The 19,215-nt window shown below is 47.1% G+C and overlaps 1 protein-coding gene across 11 annotated transcripts; it reads right to left on the bottom strand.

Annotated features, from left to right (window-relative positions):
• Positions 1-244: 244 nt before the first annotated feature.
• On the bottom strand, positions 245-16,134 carry PRPF40B (pre-mRNA processing factor 40 homolog B). Of its 11 annotated transcripts, none has more exons than XM_074225978.1 (26): positions 15,954-16,038; positions 11,046-11,126; positions 10,024-10,167; positions 9,474-9,539; positions 8,765-8,792; positions 8,500-8,525; positions 8,294-8,404; positions 7,904-8,024; positions 7,765-7,789; positions 7,355-7,537; positions 7,006-7,120; positions 6,847-6,911; positions 6,250-6,414; positions 6,037-6,145; positions 5,685-5,835; positions 4,757-4,890; positions 4,144-4,258; positions 3,901-3,992; positions 3,526-3,642; positions 2,968-3,105; positions 2,682-2,768; positions 2,352-2,438; positions 2,039-2,213; positions 1,396-1,457; positions 1,027-1,173; positions 245-892 (listed from the first exon to the last, which is right to left on the bottom strand). In XM_074225978.1, exons 1-26 carry the CDS (start codon positions 15,954-15,956, stop codon positions 800-802), a joined length of 2,640 nt encoding a protein of 879 aa, XP_074082079.1. In that variant the 5' UTR covers positions 15,957-16,038; the 3' UTR covers positions 245-799. The 11 variants fall into 11 exon arrangements, with proteins under 11 accessions (XP_074082079.1, XP_074082078.1, XP_074082082.1 ...); XM_074225977.1 differs by having other exon boundaries at positions 4,757-4,908; XM_074225981.1 differs by lacking the exon at positions 15,954-16,038 and adding an exon at positions 15,632-15,709 and having other exon boundaries at positions 4,757-4,908.
• Between the last annotated feature and the right edge of the window lie 3,081 nt (positions 16,135-19,215).

The following is a 19,215-nucleotide window of genomic DNA, read 5'->3' on the forward strand; positions in this document are numbered from 1 at the left end:
TGTTGGCAACAAGGAACGGAGGTTATGGATGGCAGACTCCAGATGGTGCCTTGGATTGGCCATAGGGTTTGAGATGCAAAGTTGCACGTTAGGTTGATCCATGATGCAATACTCCCCCTGCTGGCTTTAAAGGGTAATAGGATTCACTGAGTCTATTAGGTCTTATTCTAGACCTGCTGACCAAACCCTTCTCTTCCTCTCCCCTGCCACCCCGCTTTAACCATTTAAAGACAGGAGTCTGTAGCCATGTTATAAATATTATCATTATTAATCATTAAAAAAAACACTGAGTTCCCAGGTTGGAGAGAGGAAGAGGTAGTGCCATTGGGCCCGGGTAGGAAGGATAAGGGGCAGAGAGCTACTCTGAATGGCCTAGAATGCCTCCCTCCTCCCCATCCCCAGCTGACTCAGTACCCATTGGCAGACTGCAGTTCTCTCCCACAATGACCCTTCCTAGGGAAAGAGGTAACGACAGGTACTAGTGACACGACTCCCCCATGCCATACCTCTTCACTCTCATATGGGCACTACCTAACCTAACCCCATCAAGCCTGGACGAGGGACTAGGAATGATGCCAGGGACTATAGTGGATGAGCCTCTGAAGAGCAGCTGGGGCAACCTTATAGTGCTGATGCTGGCCTTTGGAGGGATATTGTCAAACAGGAATGGGGTGCTTTAGGGACAATGGGCATTGACCAGACTGAGGAAGGAGGCCTGGACTGGGGAGCTTGGCTAACAAGGGTGGTACTAAGAACACAGGCTTCACACAGTCCCACAAGGGGAGAGTGAGTATCGGGATCACTGCTGATCATCCAGCTGCTGCAGAAGTGTCCGGCGACGCCGTTCCAGTTCCCCTTCACTCAGCTCACTCTCTGATGTGTCCCAGCCTGTCTGTAAGGGCAAAGGTACTGACTGACTGGTGACTCTAAGCTGTTAGGGCACAAACTGACCACAAGCAGAGAAAGCACCATATGGTTCCAATGGCAAAAATACAGAGCCCTGACGGGGGATCCCTGCCCCCTCACCTTCTCTTTCTTAAGTCCAAGGCCAGGGGACCGATTCCGGGGCTCTGGCCTCCGGGCCTCCCTCTCTTTGTCCCGTTCTCGTTCTTTCTCTTCCATTTCCTTGCTTCCTTTCTCTTTCTCTCGCTCTATTTCACTCTCAGGACTGTTCTGTAAGATCACACCACATAACTGCTCAGTTCCTAGTGAAGGGGCAGGAATGAAGGGAAAGCCAGAGGCCCAAAGAGAAGACACAAACTGAGTCTAGGGTGAGAAAGGTAGTCTGGTTCAAGGGGGAAGAACCTGGAGGCACAAAGGAACTCCTACTGCTCTCTGGTAAAATGAACTGAGAACCACTGCCCCTGAGCCTGTAGTACCCCTTCCCCCATTTACCGACTTGTGCCTCTTCTTCTTGCCTTTCTTCTTCGGCTTCTTAGACTTCCGGAAGCCATGATCTAGATTTAGAAGAGGGTGGCTCAGTATCCCCAGCCTCTCTTAGGGAAGAGTGGAAGTCTAAATCTAGCTTCAAGCCATCTCATCCTTCTCCCAGTCTCCTAGAAGAATGTTCCTCCAGACATTTCAAAGTGATGGGTCCTACTTCTAAATCATCTTTAGTGAAATCTAGAGCCTTCAGCCTCTCACTCCCATTTCTTTCCCATTTGTTTCATTCACAGTAGTAATTTCTGCCTTCTAACCTCAGATTCTCCTATGTAGTTTTGGCCCATCCTCCCTTTTCAACCCTCAATAAGAACAAACTCACATTTAAATAGTGTTTTAAGGTTTACAATGTGCTCTACCCTCAAGAGAGCTAAAAAAACAAAAAACCCAAACAAACAAAAACAAACAAAAACAAAAAAAACCAAACCAGTGAGCCTTCTCCCCTGAATGAATTCCACAGCATGGAACCCTGTCATTGATTCCCTCCTTCAGCTTTCTCTTTCACTGACAAACATCTTTTTTATTCCCCCTTTTATTTCATACAACTATTCCTAGGGTTGTCTACTCCCCCACAATAGGCTCTATTAAGTGACTTTGCCTGCTCCAAGAGGGGGGCGGCTGGAGGGAGAGCCCCGGCCTCCAAGAGGGCCACCCCCACTCTCAGCTGAATCAAGTGAAGATGAGGGTTCAGAGCCTGACTCAGAGGGATTCCATTTTCTGCGTTTGGAGGGCCGAAGAAGGGGTAGTTGCTCATCTTCCTCAGATTCAGAGCCCTGGAGAGTGAGATAAGGGAAAGAAAAGGCCTTCAGAAAACCTGCAGCATGAAAGAAGGGTGGTGAAGAAATGAGGATATCTGTCCTATTTTCTAAACAATCCTTATCCCATCCCATACACGTTTTCCAATAACTCACCGAGGGTGAATGAGACCGCTTTCGATGATGTTTCTTGCCCTTTTTGCCATGTTTTCTACCTTTGATGTGAAAGTGTTGGCACTCACTCTGATGAGGAAGGAGGAAGAAGAGAGAAGCTCCAGAAATACCTCTCCTCTGCCTCATAATGACCTTTCAGCTTTAGGACATATTCCCTCAGCTCCTATCCACCCATCTTCCTGACCCCTTAGCTCCCCCGAAAGGCTTTAAGCGTGAGAAATTACTCAGGTTAGCTTCGGAAGTCAGGGATAGGGGCAAAGCCAAAGAACCAGAGAAAGATAACAAAGCGGCACTACTTTTCACCTCCCGCACCTGTAAGAACTCTCGGAAGAGGCGTATCCTCTCTGACTCCAACGTGATCTGTTCAAAGGCGGAGTCACACACAAAGCGTTCTCGGACCTAGTTGGGGGAAACAACAGTGGGAGCATGTGCATGAGAACACAAATTCAAGATCAAGCAAAACTGGGTGGAGGCAAGGAACCAGAAATGAGAGGTCTGAAGATCAGAACAATACACTATCTTTGGAGCAAAAAAGAATCTTGGAAATCACATAATGCAACCTCCCAGAAAATGTGGTGTGCAGGTTAAGTTTCCTCACCTCCTCCCAGCTAGTGCCAGGCTCAAGGGCAGGGGCAGCTTGCCTCAGCATACTCCTAAAGGCAGCTTCCCTACGTCGAAGCCTTCGTGCTTCCTCCTTCTCCCTTTCCCGCTCTCGTGCCTCTGCCTTTTCCAGGAGCTAAAGGAATAAAAGATAGCAAATAGGGTCAAGCCAGGAAAAGCCTGAATGGGCAGGCAGAGGCATCACCTGGGCAGAGAAACAGGAGGGGGTGGGGGTGGGAAAAGGTCTCTCGGGGTATTAAAGCAGGGTCTCCTTACGACTCAGGAGAGGGAACCTGAGGGGCCTGGGCTCACCTCTGGGAATCTGGGCTCCTCCCACTCGCTCAAGCTACTGGGTACCACAAGCCCTGAAATGCAGCTGCCTCAAAGATGAGTATTAAGAAAATGGGCAATAGGAAGGAAAAGAACTAAAAGTATTTGACAACTGTGTAAGGCACAATGCCCTGAGAAAACACCTCTTCCTCATTGCATCTTTCACATCCTAATTCACTCTCTCCTTGTACCCTATTCTGCCCCTACCCCAACCCTGCCCCCTCACGCTATTGAAGGTCAGCTTGATATTGCCAGCATCCAGTGCAGCAGCCCTCTTGTCAAAGCTGATGACGTGTGCAAAGTCCTCAAAGGCTGTGTTCACTTCCACACTGAAACCCCGATCCTAGGATTAAGCAGACAGAGGGCATGACATTAAAAATGAGGTTTTTCTGATATGCTAGTCCAAGGCTGGCCAGACTGCTGAGAAGACCCCTCTCCCCACCAAAATACCTCCTCTGCCCAATTTGTGAAATTCCAACAATTAAGCTTATTCCTTTGTCTTAAGACTTTGCTGCCCTGCCAAAAAAAAAAAATGCCCCCAAGAAGGATCCTTGCTTAAAGCATTTAAGCTAAAACTGGGTCACTCCCAAGTTCCTCTTACCTTAAGGATGTCCTTAATGATCTTCTTCTCATCATGGAATCTGGCCTTCAGATCCTCTACATAAAACTTGAAGAGATCCAGAGGGGTGGAGCCTGCAGAGGAGGCAGGGAGGGGGGAGGGGGCCTGGCTGGTGGCACCTTCCTGAGGTCTAGGGAATGAAGTTAAAGGGCAGGGCAAGGGAAAGGTGGTGCAGAGAACCGGTCAGGGGCAGGGAGCCGGGGAGGGAAAGCCCGGCTGCCTTACCCGGCTGGCCCAGCATGTTGGCAAAGCGGGCATCGGTGCTGACCGCTGGGTACAGCTCCATCCACGTAGACATGGAGTGCAGCTGCCCTGTCTCGTGCAGCTCGTCCAGGAAGGTCTGAGCAGGGAAAGGCCAGTTATGGGGACAGGGACAGAGAGAGAGAGATGAGGAGATTGAGAGAAATGGAAAGAGAGAAGGGCTAAGGAGAGAAAGGTGGAAAAACAGGTAGAGATACCTAGATGGTGAAATGCAAAGGCAGAATAAGAGGGAAGAAAATTTGAAACAGACAAGGGAACAAAGACATAGAAACCTGTCTGAACACCCCACCAGGTCTCTGGAAGCACATCCCCCACCTTGCCATCCCAGAGATTAGGAGCAGCCCATTAAAGACTTCCACTGCCTATAAAAATGCTCTTCTCCTACCAAGCCTGCAGTCTGTGTTGCTTATGTGGTACTCTCTGCTTCTGGAGAAGCTGAGACAGCAAAAGCAAGGTTGGGGGTACAATGGGACCCAAAGAGCAGAAGCAGCAGCAAAGCAGGAAGCAAAGCGGTGGCTAGAGGGTTCCTATGGGTCAGATCTAAGATCCATGCTCAGTGTGAGGCCAAGAATGCTACCTGGAAGGCTTCACGGTTCTTGCGATGCTGACGTCTCTCCCGAAGTCGGGCCCGCTCACGCTCTTCCTCTTCTTCTCGCTCCAGGGCTCGGATATGCTCCTCAAAGCAGATCAGCGCATCCTCCTTGTCCATGTCTGCCCGCAGGGAGCAGGCTCAGCAGACATTGCAGGGAGGTAGAGGGCACCCTCTTAGAACCCATCACCCCCAGCACTACAAGGATGTCTCCCAAGGGCACCCAGGGTGGGGGAGAAGTGAGACCCCAAAAGGTAGTAGTGACAAGAGGGAAGGGTCTGGTGGGAAAGGCCACTGGGATTGGGAAGGAACTATTAATATATGAAAAAAAAAAAGTCCAGGTATTTGACCCTATAAGAGGGGCTAGAGCAAAACAGTGATTGAAGGGCTTTGCATAACTTAGGATATTTTTGTGGAATTGGTTTTATGGAATAAGGCTTTGCCACTCCAGAACATGGTACTTCTCCTATCATCAGAAGATTTGCCAACAGCAGTTTGGCTTAGGTGTGGCCAATAGGGTCCATATTGTTATGCCAAGTTAAGATTATATTCATCTGAGCTACATTATCATTCAAGTCTTCTTGAATGTCCCAGCCTAAGCTCTTCCTACTAGGCCACATTGCCTCCAGGGCCATAGTGGTTCTCAGTGGAAGAGAGAGGGATGTCCCAGGGTGTCTTGGAAAGGATCTAGGAGCCCGAGAGTCCAGATAAATACGGGGAATCTCAGAGGGTCTGCAAGGACTAAGAATATAGAGGGTGCTGGGAGTCCCAGGTAGTTCAGGACATTAGGGGCTCCTGAGAAGTCCAAGATAATATATGGTTCAAGGAAAAGAGGGCCCGGTGGGTTCCAGGGGGTCCCAGGAGGTCCTTGGGGAAGGGGAAGGGATATGTAGGGGTGTCGAGGCCCTGGGCTCACTCTGCAGCTGGTGGTCCTGGGCAAAGCTGGGGTTGTCCATGAGGTGCTGTTGAGCTTGGGACCAGGTAGTTTGGAAGCTGACACTGCTCATTCCATCCAGAATACTCTTTAGAGCCTGGATATTGCGGCGACGCAGTTGTTTAGCCTGTTCCTGAGATGGTAAGAGAAGAGGGAACAGCTAGGAAATATCTCTAGGAGAAAGGAAAAGGGGCTATGTCCTAGACAGAGAGATGAGAGGCCACGTCTCTATGGGCTGGAAGTCAGAAGACACGGGGATAGAGCCCAATAACTCATTTTCAAAGACGAATAGCAGGCCTGCTTGGGACCAAATAGGAGGGAAACTATATATTACCTTCTCCTTCTTGGCAAGGAAGAAGAGGACATCATCATATATTTCTTTACGGTCCCGCTCAGGTACTACAGCCCAAACTTCCAGTTCCCCAAATGTTTGCTCTGCTCGCCTAGGGTTATACAGGTAGACCATGAGAATGGCAGAAGACACTGACCCCTGAAAAGTATGTTGCTTCCCTGAGGATGCTCCAGCAGTCCACCCCTGGATCCTTACCGGTATCGAGTGGTAGAGGTCATACGGTCATGCTGTTCCAGAAAGTGCTGAAGGGTCTGTTTGGCCTCTTTGGCCCTCAAACGGGCCTCTTCCTTTTCTTCTTTCTCCCGCTGTGCTTTGTAGGCATTGAATGCCTGCTTTTTCTCACTTAGTTTTGGCAGAGCACTGCGATGGAGAAGATAGGTTTGGGGTAAATCAACCCAAACCACCTGCACTACAACTCACAATTCAGGAAGCACTGGCAGTCAACCTAGTAGTATGCAATCCGAGAAACAGTAGCAGATAAGAGCACAGTGGAGACCATGGCAGGAAGGGGAAGTGAAAAGGGCTGGGGGTACTGTGTGTAGGGATGCCCATTCACTTCAGTGATGTCTCAATCACTGATGACTATCCCTGGATAGTCAGCCCATGTTTTCTTTTTATCATGGTCATCTCCTGGCTGCCTCGGTCTTTACTTTTATCCCCTCTCCCTCCCATCCCAGGCTCTTGCCCAACCCAATCCCTGAAGAGAATTAGGATCACTCTGAGTTTCCCCAGCCCTGTTGTTCCCATAGATAGGGTTGAGGGGATGTCTTGGCTTCCCCTCCCCAGCCTTACCTGTAGCGGGGGTCAGTGACCACCATCTTCATGGCTTGTTCCCATGAAGCATTGGAGGGGACAGCCTGGAATTGAGCAGATAGAAGATTAAGGGTTGCAAGCTTCCACAAATTCTCCCCAGCCCTTATCTGAGAAATCATCCATGTTCAGTGGTAGTACCTTGTCCCTTAGCAATTCCTTGAATGCCTGCTTTGCCTTTTCTCGGTTGCTCCAGCTAAAGTTTGACCTCTCTGGCTCGAGCTTTGGTTCTTCCTCCTCCTGCCGCCTAGCAGCACTGGGAGCCAGATAGGATTCAGCCAAAGTGCCCTCCTCATACCCCTACCCTCCAGCCTCTGGGTGTCCTGCTCCCCTCCTCCAGGGCACACCCTGGGATCCAGGTACTGTTCTAGATCCAGGGCAGAGGCACCAAAGTTGAGGATGCTGGACACACAGAAGAAGGTAGAGGATGGCAGCTATGCCTCAAGGGACTAGATATAGCTGGCCTAAACTCAAGGGTTGCAGCCTTTACCTGCTGGTGCTTTCCTCCTGATGCACAAGCCCCTGATCCAGAGGCTGGGTAGGTTCTGAGAGTTCACAATCTTCCTGCCCACCTGGCTCAGGTTCGATGAGGCCCGTAGGGACTGGGGCTGGTCCAGGAGTAGCAGGTGGTGGCTCAGGCTGTGGCTGTGGCTGTGGCTGTGGCTGCTGCTTCCTGCAAAGACCCCAGCAGATAGTAGAGCAGGGTATAAGACAGGTATGAATGAGGTCAAGGGTTGGGCTGGCCCTTCTACCAAAGGGCAAGGCTGGAAATGGACTGTCCTAAGGTGATACAGGGAGTTCTTTTCACACACATAACAAGAGGTGGGGGTTCATTTCAATACTTCACACCCAAGGCTCCCACCAAGCCCATCGGCCCTGAGAACAGGTGGCCTCACTCACCCTGCAGCCTCCTGTTTGACCAAAGCTGCAATTAGGGAAGAGAGTGTGTGGGTCAGAGCACAGAGAGGACAGGGGCTCCTGGTGCCCCCTACACCAGAGCCCCCAACCCGGCCCCCACCCTGCCCCTCAGACCCCTCACCCTCCAGTTCATCCAGGTCCTTAGGCCGGGTCCACCGGGACTCCTTACTCTGGTTGTTGTAGTAGTAGGGTTTGCCAGTGTCTGACTTGTATTCTTTCCAGGGGCACTGAGACAACAGCAACTGTAAGAGTATGGTAGGAAGTAAGTCTCAGAGAATCATCAGAATGGAAACAGAGCAAATAGCAGAAAGTGGGCCAGGTCAGGAGAGCAGACTTCCCAGTTGGTGGTTAATTGAACTAGGGGCATAATCTGCATGTTCAAGGAAAAGAAGGAATATATGTTCAGAGAGCCATAATGAAGTGTCACACATAGGAATGGGGACAGGTGATTAAAACCCAGCACGAAGATCCCAGGGGCTGTGGGGGAGCCTAAGGTTCAAGGATTCTTCACCTCAGCTTTGGACTTGAGGACACTGGGCTTCTCCCACACAGACTGCTTGTCATCTGCATTGTAGTAGTAGATTCGCCCATCGGGAGCCACGTGTTCACTCCACAAAACCCTCTAGGAAGCAAGACAATGTGTTTTTCAGGCTCTACTGCCTCTTCTCTGTGCCTACCACTCTCCCCACTTCCTTCAATCCTTCCTGGTGCACTCACCGTAGGATCTGCCCCAGTCACAACAGCTAGAAAAGAAATTGAAAAAAAGAATCTTAAGGCCAAGTTCTGACCCTGGCCCAATACCCCCCAGATACCTGGGCACCCATCATCCCACCCCTACCAATGCCCACCCTGGCCCAATCAACACCCCAAATTCCCTGGCACCCCAACAGGCATGATCCACGGCAGGTTCCAGACCACCGTCCCCCTCCCCCTATGCCCCCAACCTCCGAGCCTGGGGGGGCCAAGGCCCCAGAAGACTCACAGCTGGCGGTGTCCACACCTGGGGCCGTCTGCCGAAGAAAGAGGGGGAAGGGTCGGGGCCAAGCCCAGTAGTCCCCAGGACCCTAGGTCCTGGGGGAAGGGGAAGCAGGCCGGGCCAGGACCCAGGTGTCTTGGCTTTTAAGTGTTTGTGCTTCTTAACCAGCTACCCCCACCCTCCATAGCTGGAACCTTGGGAATACCGGGGCAAATCCCACAGATGCTTCTTTCTTCTCTTTCCATGGATGGAAATGCTTTGAACAATCAAATCCCACGTCTCATTTCCCTCACTGGCAGACACAAACCCTACATCCTGCCCTGGCAGCTTGACTTCCCACAGGCACTGATAGGCACCAAAAGAATGAGTAGGATGCCACCTCCTTCAGTGGCATTAACATGTATCCAAGTGGGTGTTTGTGAACGTGAAAAGTGATGTGTATTAAGCATGTATACATCTTAGTGAAATAGGAGAGCAGAAGAAAAATCTGCGTGACTTCAAGGTACAATAGGGAATTTATGGAACTAAATTTGCAGCTAGAAAGTATACATGAGGTAACTGAAAGGGAAAGTGGATGGGTTTAGAATGTGAATAGAAAGAAGGTAAGAGAGACAAAGTGAAGAGAGAGGGTAAGGGGAATTACCCCTTGCTTTGAGTCAGACCCACAAGGCTGCAGGACAAAGCTCAGATGCCTAGGGGGCCCCCCAACGCTTACCGCTGCAGTGACAGGCACCGCGGGCATCAGCATCCCTGGCATCATGGGTGGTACCATCCCTGGTATCTGAGCACAAACAAGGCAAGAACTAGCCACGGATGTTGGGGTAGACATGGAGTGAGTCTCAGATGAGGCAGGGGAGCAGGAAGACAGACCATCACTTAGAACAGGGAGTCTTGGTCCTTGAGCTCTTGGCCCAAGCTGGCAGTTCTAACCAATCACTCAGCAGGAAAAACTACAGGTGTGCCCCACCCTCTCCCAATTCCTGAGATACGTTTGTCTTACAGTTTGCTAGAGAAACCAGTGTATGCAGTCCACACTCTAAGGGTTATCCCCAGAAACAGCCCCCAAAAAACCCAGCAGAGAATGTTCCAAGAGACTGGGTATGCCCAATTTCCATTAGACTCATTGTCTAATTTCCATAAGATTTAGGCCTATTAATTTCAACTAAGATTCCTTTTGCCTTTCTCCCATTCTCATCCCCTTCAAGTAAACTCATGGACTTAAGAACACTTAATAGCTCCCTAGGATGAAAGGAGATGAGTATTACCTGTGTAATTGGTGGTGGTCCCCCCATTGGTGGGAGCATCGGGGGCATCATGCCAGGGGGGATGGGAGGGATGGCAGGTGGTCTCTGGTTCATGGGAGGCAGCCCCATTGGGGGGAAGGGTGGAGGGATTCCTGGAGGGGGCATCTGGAAATGAGGGGAAGGGGCACTGAGCAGAGAAGATATTGTCTTAGTCATGACTACCTGCTCCAATCTCTGGAGTCAGGTGAGGCAGGTAGGAGCCTGGATGCCAACCCCAAACTCAGAGTACTTGAGGATGATATATAGTAGGTAGCACCCTCCCTTTTCCTGTTCTGGAAGAACACCAGCAACAATGACTGTGACCCATAAAGGGCAACGATGGGATTAACATGAGATATTGCTGGAGTAAAAGGCTCTAAATCATGCTCTGGGACTAGGCCCTCAATTCTAAAACCCTTTTCTAATAAACACTGTAGCCTCTCAGCGGACATGGGGAAGCAAAGTGAATCCCAATGGAGTGGTCTAAACCATACTAAGATCCTCTTCCCCAGTCTCCCTGAGAAATGGGGAAAATTAAGAGCTGTAACCAGTTTCTCCTAATCTGCCTTCTCCCCTAGAACCTTTGAGGTCTGATTCAGTGACAATTCAGAGGTTATACCAAATTAGAAAAGAATAGAAAGCTCGGCTCCCTTCAGTTCTCCTGAATGTGCTTGACCTTGTTCACCCTTAAACCCCAACCATAACCTGTATCAAAAAACATATACTTAGAATGGGGACTTTTTCCCTCACCTTTTTCTTTCCTCCCACCCACAATGTCTCACTTGGAAGGGGGAAATTCAGACAAATTTTAGATATAGGATTTGTCTGTCAACCAGTTCCATCTCCCATAAACATAAGAGGACCCTCCCCTTCTTGACCCTGGGCCAAGGGGTATAATGATGCCATAGGAAGACCAAGCCCAGGAGGCAACAATAGCTAGGGGAGCACAGAGTTGGGGGTTGAAGACTGGAAGGGCCATCCACAGGGAAAGACATTAAACTTACGAAGGGTGGTGGCATCATGGGGGGCCCCGGTGGGAAAGGGGCAGGTGTTGCCAAGGGCCTGGGGCCAGAATCGGGAACCGACTGTTGAGGGAGAAAAAAATGGTCATAGGACCTAGGATAGGCACAGAGATGGAATAAGGCAATAAGACAAAGAGGGGGTGAAGATGGAGAAGCAAAATAATAATTTGGGGAGAATGGACTTCAAGTCAAACATCCTTCCCTACCCCAAGCTGGTCTTTCTTTCAAACTAGCCTCATTTCTCCCACGGCCATATTGGAAGTGCTATTCCAATACCAATTCAAATCCAACCAAACAGTTTCCACTACATCAAAAGCCATAGGGGGTTTGTTAAACTGAAGGAACATAGCTGCAAGGTCTTGTATCTACACTTGTTATGGGAGGAGAGAGGAAAAAACTGAGATTCAGAGGTTGATGTGGTTTCAGGGTAGAAATGGAGGGACCAGGCAACCCACCAAGACCCTGATGCTGCCCAAGTTTCCATTTTCACAATCTGACTACTATTGCTTTCTTCTGATCCCATTACCTAGAGAATTCACTAGAGACTAAAAACATCATCTTCATTCCAGAATCATCCTTTGATCTACACCTTGTCCAAATTCTGTTTTCCATTTTCCAAGATTCTTCATGTTGAAACTCAAGTCTCAGGCAAGAACCTACCAAAATTGTAGTGAGGCCTATCATACATTTAGACTTTTCTGTTATTCCGCTATGTGATCTCTTCTGAATCTACTCAGGTCCTTCTCCTTAACCCTAGCACCTGCCAATGTTTCCTTTTGAACTCTCAATCTTGACAGACCCTTCATAATTTAGGAGGGTATTAGGGCACCCCTATTATTATTCACCAAGACAATCTTCTTTGAGACAAGTCTTCAATATTCTTTCACCCCACCCCCAAGTAGCCAGTGGGAAAGAGTGCTCTATTTTTCACTCTAGAATGCCATCTGTTTCCCTGTCCTCAATTAATTCATGTTATTCCATCCTTACCCCTAAAATCTGAAGTGGGAGAAAAGACTAGAAAAAGAAAGCTACCTTTATTTTGTAGGTCCTTGCCCCTACTTATCCTCATGCCCTAACCTTGTCCCCTTATTAAATATATAATCTAGAACAAGCATTCCCTCATCATCTCTCTTCTTTCCAAAGCATCAGTGAGAAGGAAGAAATCACAAACTTCAGACATGGTGGCTTGTTACCAATTCCAAGCTACCCAACTCCCTAAGAATGTCTCTAAGGGGCAGGATGTTGTTACAGGAAGACCATACCCAGAAGGCAGCAATGGCAGCAACTGGAGGCTGCAGATGGAAGGGTTTTATGTCCTTGATAAAACAGGATCACAGAGGCCATCTATTAACAGGAATCTTTTCTACCAATGGAAATGGTAGAGTCTAGACTATAAATTGAAGAGAAGGTGCTGATTTGCATTAGAAGAGGCACTTTCTCACCAAGATCTCACCAATGAAATTATACATATGTATATGAATATATATTTGCCATTTATATCTGGTTAACTACATATGTATGTATATATTTATCTACTAATCCCTTCCATATCAATTCTATAAACCCTCCTATATTATTGCTCCTTATAGCTTCATCACCTCCTTTGAAATGCAAATTAACTTACCTCCTCCAAGGCTTCTTTTTCCTCATTAATTCCATTTCATCCCCATTCCTCTAATTTATGATGTGCCACTCAGCATTTACTATTTACACACTATATTGTATTTTTTGTACTTTAAAAACAACAGTTAGTTACTTCACATGTCTTCCAACAGAAAAATTTCTAAAAGATACAAACTATTATATTCTTTTTAATCCCACAAATTAAGGGCCGGCCTACTACAATGCTCTATAGATAGGTGCTTTATATATATATATATATATGTATATATATATGTATATATATATACATATATATATACATATATATATATATATATATATATACAGATATATATATATATATATATATGTATATATATATGTATATTAAAATTCGGCCCAGCCTCTGTTGGAGAGCAAGTTCCCCAGGGTTTAAACAATTTTATCTCTGATAGAGAACTTAGAATGATTTAGCCCCACTTTCTATCACTCATGAGGCTAGAGCATCAACATATAAAACTTTTCTTCCCTCAACATAAAGAAGAGGGCCAGGAGAAAAAGGGCAGTCACTCCTATCTACGTAGATTCTTACATCAGTTCTAAAATAGGTTTAGAGAAAGAGGGGAAAGCAATATGTTTGGTGTGATATTATGGATTACTTCTAGATTTCCATTATCCAGAGACCTCATTCCAGGTTGCCAAAATGAGGACTCCCTGGGAAATAAACACAGATAAGCCTTATTAGCACTGTTATATCCATGATCAACACTCGATTCTCTGAACTAATGGAAGACAACAGAGGCACAGATTAAACAAAAGAAATGATAATTCACAAGTCTTTGCATTTGACTAAGGAATACAGTGTGATACTTTATATATATAAAATATAAATATAAATATATATATAATATATATATAAAATATCACACAGTATTCACACATATACACACACATAAAATAACACACACACACGCACATACAGACCCACACACATACATATATTATGGCAACCTTGCTTTTCTAATTATTTTTCTTGGCCCGGTATATTTGGTTGCAGCTGTGCCCACCTGGGATATCTAAGCAGTTGTAATTCAGAAGAGGTACTGAAATACAACCATGCATTAATGGGATTAGAAAGGGAAGGAATGAAGGCCCAGGGATCAGAACATAGAAATTAATCTGTTTAATGATGTATTCACAAACACTAACCACCAACAGCATCATCTTATACAAAGGATGGCACGTATATGTATATGTACATATAATATATATGCTTCCACTTTACACAAAGGATGTGTCCTTAGTTTTGAAAACTGAATTTAAAAAAAAATCAAGGCATACCTTTAAATGCACCAGGAAAAGTCATTATTTAAATGAATCCTTTTGTAAAGTGAAGGAAAAAATCCTAATTTAGCAGTTTCATAAATTTAAACTTCCATAAGTTATTTTCTTAGACACACTTTAAAAACATGCGTACTTATTTGTTTTTGTTCAAATTTTTGAGCACATTGATTGGGTAGGATAGTAGAAGGTAATATATGGTTGGTTGGGAAAAGTTATTTTAAGATCAAATATGGCAATCATATCTTGGGCATCAAGATAAGTAATTCTGAAAAGGGCATTCAACTCAGCAAGCATTTATGAAGGGCCTACTATGTGCTAAGGATTGACATTGGCTAAAGTCTGTTTTGGATCCCTCCTGAATGGGGTAAGAAAAATGTATAGCAAATTCCAGCAAAATTTTCAGTTCTTCCATTTCACATTCTCCTATACCATATACCTACATGGCCCTTCTACTTTCTAACTTATAAACAATATAGAGGTTATACTGGAATGTTGAACCGTGCCAGGTGACACAGTTATTAAGCTAAGAATACAAGATGCTGGAGTTTCCATAAAATAGATCTTGGGTACAGAAGAGGAAAAAGGACAACTGAGCATTATCCATTTCAAACACTGTGTTTATAAGGGAAGCTGTCAGGAACAGTCCTAAAATAACAAAATCATCACAAATCCCATAGCTAAGGGACAAAGCTAGGGATTTCAGAAGATGAAAGGGAGAAAGTAAATTGAGGAGGGAACTCCAACAGTCCTGCCACAGAGGGTTTTGCAAAGACCATAGCCTTCCCCCCCCCCCCCATCTTACTCCTATGACCTGAGGGAAAGTCAATCTTAAAATTTCTGCAGATCTCTAAAGAACTTGAGAGTCTTCTTCAGATGGGTAAATAGGTTAAGTAATAAGGACCAGACTAGAAGGTTTCTAGGTGCCTCTAGTCCTATTGTGCCATCTTTCTGGGTTTGACAGAGAATGGAAATTTGAGGAATATTCTACAAATGAATATCTGCTTCAAAAGCAAGCAGAATGAAAGAATGCAGGACTCCAAAGTCAACTGCTTTCCATTTTTACCTAGTTTCTAATCTCTTCCTAGGCTACTCTCCACTCAGCAATCAAAGTCATCTTCCTAAAGCCCAAATCTGTTACCCCGCTCCCCAATTTAATCAACTCCAGTGGCTCCTTATCCAGGATCCAATAGAAGACCTTTTGACTTTTAGAGCCCTTCCTACCTTTCCAGTATTGTACCCCCTTTCCCCTCACCTCCTGGGTGTTTTATGCAGAAGTCTCTGGAATTCTCTCCCTCCCCTTCCCTGCCTACTGGCTTCCTTCAAGTCCCAGGTAAGACAGGCCCTCCTCTGAGGACACCCCATTCCGGGTGTGCGGATGCCCAGGGGCCCTGGCACCGGGCAGGCTCTCCGTGAAGGCTCGCTGCCCGGCGGCTGCGGCTCCGGCCTGGCCCCTCTCATTCTGCCACTTGACTCGCCCCTTCCATCCCCAAGGAGGGGGAGGGGGATCCTCCATCACCCGCCAGGCCCCAGCCCCAATCTGCACCCATTTCCTTCCCTCCTTCAAAGGCCCCGGGTGCTCGGCCCCTTGCCCCTGGCAGCCCTGGCTCTGCTCGCCCTCTCACCCGCTCTTCGGGGGGTGCTCCTGCTGGCGCGGCCCGCAAAGCCTGGGGGGTCCGGGGGGTGGGGGCGGGGCGGGGGCTGTCGGCGCCCCCCGCCCCCACGGCCTCGGCCTCGCTCCCGGCCCGGCCGCCCCCCCCCCCAGCCCCGCGGCCGCCCCTCCCCCGTCCCACCCCGGCCTCGGCCGCTCCCCTCGGGAGGCCCGCCCGGGCCTCGGCGCCCCCCAGCCCCTCTCCCCCCGCCCCCACCGCCGCCCCGGGCCGCAGGGGGCGCTGCGGGACCGGCCCGACCCCCCCCCACCCCCCCACCCCCGCACGGGGACGTTACCATGCCAGAGGCTCCGAGCAGCTGGGCCGGCCCGGCCCACCCACCAGTAAAAGCCTCTCTGATTGGCCGGGCCGCGGGCAGGAGGGTGGGCCCGGCCGGGAGAGCACTCTTTCTGTGCCGGCGCGGAGGCCGCTCCCCCGAGGCCCGCCTCCATCCCGCCCCCCGGCCCCGCCTCCGCCCCCGCCCAGGACGCCGGCTCGTGCGGGCGGCGCGCGCAGCGAGCTCCAGACGGCCACGCCCACCGCTCCGGCGCGCAGCGTCCTGGCGCCCCGCCCCCTGCCGCGCCCAGGCGGAAGTCGCCCCTCCCTCCGCAGCGCCGGCCGGAAGCCCGCCCTCCGCTCCCGCCCCGGCCCCCGGGCCCGCCTCGGCCTCCGCCGCTGAGGCTGCTGCTGAGGCTCGGCGCGGGGCAGAGCGGGCAGGGGCGCTTACCCGGCCCCAGGGGGGGCCTGGCCGGCGGGGAGGGACCGGGGACCTGCCCCAAGCAGGGGAATGTTGTGATCCCCGAAGCCGTTCACGGCCCCCGGACCCGGCTGCGCGCTGGGCCCAGGACGGGCCCGCCTGCCCACTGGTCTCCACTATCCCAGAGGCAATGCAGATAGCAACTGTTTGTTCCGACCACACACCCTGAAGTCTTCCCTTCCCTTCCCAGATGGATTGGGTTATTTTTGTTGCATTAGGTTTCGAGTGTCCAGCCTTAGCGCTTCTGGACCACATTACCCAACAAAAATTTGTCAAGGGCCGCATGTACCATTTAATACTTATTTCGGACTATAATGTAACCATCACCAATGAATATGATAATTAAATGTAATATAATAATATGCATATGTAACATACATATTGCCCGAGTTCCTCCTTTGTAAAAACAATCTAGAGAGGGAAACGGCAAAACATTCCAGTATCTTTGCCAACAAAACCCCAAATGGGGTCGTAAAAGTAAATTGATTTAAAATCATTTATTACGTAAATTAATATATCATAATATAACATTTAATATATTGTTAAATTATTTTTAAATAATAAAAGTAATGAATATGATAAAACAGTTACTTTTTAAACAAAAAATGCCATTTTTTTAAGAAAGATTTTATTTTTTTAGTGTTAAAATTTTCCCCCATTCTTACTTTCCTCCCCCCACCCCCCCACAGAAAGCAATTTGTCAGTCTTTACACTGTTTCTATGATACACATTAATCCAAATTGAATGTAATGAGAAACATCATATCCTTAAGGAAGAAACAAAGTATAAGCGATAGCAACATCAGACAATATGATAACAATTTTTTTTTTTCTAAGTTACAGGTAATAATCCTTGGTCTGTTCAAACTCCACGGCTCTTTCTCTGGATACAGATGGTATTCTCCAATGCAGACAGCCCCAAATTGTCCTTGATTGTTGCACTGTTGGAATGAGTGAGTCCATCAAGGTTGATCATCACTCCCATGTTGCTGTTAGGGTGTACAGTGTTTTTCTGGTTCTGCTCATCTCACTCAGCATCAGTTCATGCAAATCCCTCCAGGCTTCCCTGAATTCCCATCCCTCCTGGTTTCTAATAGAACAATAGTGTTCCATGACATACATATACCACAATTTGCTAAGCCATTCCCCAAATGAAGGACATTCACTTAATTTCCAATTTTTTTTGCTACCGCAAACAGGGTTGCTATAAATATTTTTGTACAAGTGATGTTTTTACTCTTTTTCATCATCTCTTCAGGGTATAAACCCAGTAGTGGTATCGCTGGATCAAAGGGTATACACATTTTTGTGGCCTTTTGGGCATAATCCCAAATTGCTCTCCAGAAAGGTTGGGTGAGTTTCCAGCTCCACCAACAATGTATTAGTGTCTCAAATTTCCCACATTCCTTCCAACACGGATCATTGTCCTTTCTGGTAATACTGGCTAGTCTGAGAGGTGTGAGGTGGTATCTCAGAGATGCTTTAATTTGCATTGCTCTAATAAGTACTGATTTGGTGCAATTTTTCATATGACTATGGATTGATTTGATTTCCTTATCTGTAATTGTCTTTGCATATCCTTTGACTATTTGTCAGTTGGGTAATGGTTTGTTTTTTTGAAAATTTCATTCTGTTCTCTATATTTTAGAAATGAGTCCTTTGTCAGAAATACTAGTTGCAAAAATTGTTTCCAATTTACTGCATTTCTTTTGATCTTGTTTACAATGGTTTTGTCTGTTCAAAAGCTTTTTAATTTAATGTAGTCAAAATTATCTAGTTTGTTTTGAATGAAGAACATGCCATTTTTAATGTGAACACTGAGCCTGCTTTTTTTTAGTTGGTTTTTTTTTTTGCAAGGCAATGGGGTTAAGTGACTCACCCAAGGCCGCACAGCTAGGTAGTCATTAAATGTCTGAGGTCTGATTTGAACTCAGGTACTCCTGACTCCGGGGCCAGTGCTCTATCCACTGCATCACCTAGCTGCTTCTCTCAGCCTGCTTTTTTGGTACCATTGATACCAATGTATCTATATCGGGTTTGATTAGAGGTTGTAGCAATGTGGAACAAATTTTCAAGATGCTCATCTGAAATTTTTGTTCTATTTTTACTTTTTATATACTTCACAGGAGAAAAGTTCACAAATAAACAGAATATCAAAAAAGATTTAGGGTATGTTTGTGAAATGCCAAATATTTCCAATGAAGACATGAATACATTTTTCTTTAAGTTGCCTATCTGATTGCAACTCTCTACATTCTATTTGCAAGTTTGCAAGCAATGTATTGATATCACTGGAGAATGAAGTAGCAAATATAATTGTCCTTTGCAATTAATAAATCATTTAACAGTTTAAAAATAAAGGTCGTAATTCCTATATGCATATCTTTAAAACAAAAAACACTGAACAAATTGTGGTATATGTATGTCATGGGACACTATTGTTCTATTAGAAACCAGAAGGGATGGGAATTCACGGAAGCCTGGAAGGGTATACATGAACTGATGCTGAGTGAGATGAACAGAACCAGAAGAACACTGTACACCATAACAGCACTATGGGAGTGATAATCAACCTTAATGGACTTGCTCATTCCATCAGTGCACCAATCAGGGACAATTTTGGGCTATCTGCAATGGAGAATACTATCTGTATTCAGAGAAAGAATTGTGGAGTTTGAACAAAGACCAAAGACTATTACCTCTAGTTTAGGGGAAAAAAAAGTTATTATGTAATTTTGCTATCCTTATATTTTTTTCCCTTAAGGATATGATTTCTCTCTCTCAACACATTCAACTTAGGTCAA

This window comes from Macrotis lagotis, chromosome 2 (genome assembly GCF_037893015.1).
Source record: "Macrotis lagotis isolate mMagLag1 chromosome 2, bilby.v1.9.chrom.fasta, whole genome shotgun sequence".
Taxonomy (NCBI): Eukaryota; Metazoa; Chordata; class Mammalia; order Peramelemorphia; family Peramelidae; genus Macrotis; species Macrotis lagotis.

What these genes read in the sequence shown, in the direction of transcription:
- PRPF40B (XM_074225971.1), bottom strand. Translation starts at nt 16,107, where the DNA reads ATGGAGGCGGGCCTCGGGGGAGCGGCCTCCGCGCCGGCACAGAAAGAG. An exon ending in CAGGAGGAAAGCACCAGCAG is followed by an intron (nt 7,121 to 7,354) that starts GTAAAGGCTGCA and finishes TCTGGCTCCCAG; the next exon opens with TGCTGCTAGGCGGCAGGAGG. An exon ending in AGAACCGTGAAGCCTTCCAG is followed by an intron (nt 4,259 to 4,756) that starts GTAGCATTCTTG and finishes TTCCCTGCTCAG; the next exon opens with ACCTTCCTGGACGAGCTGCA.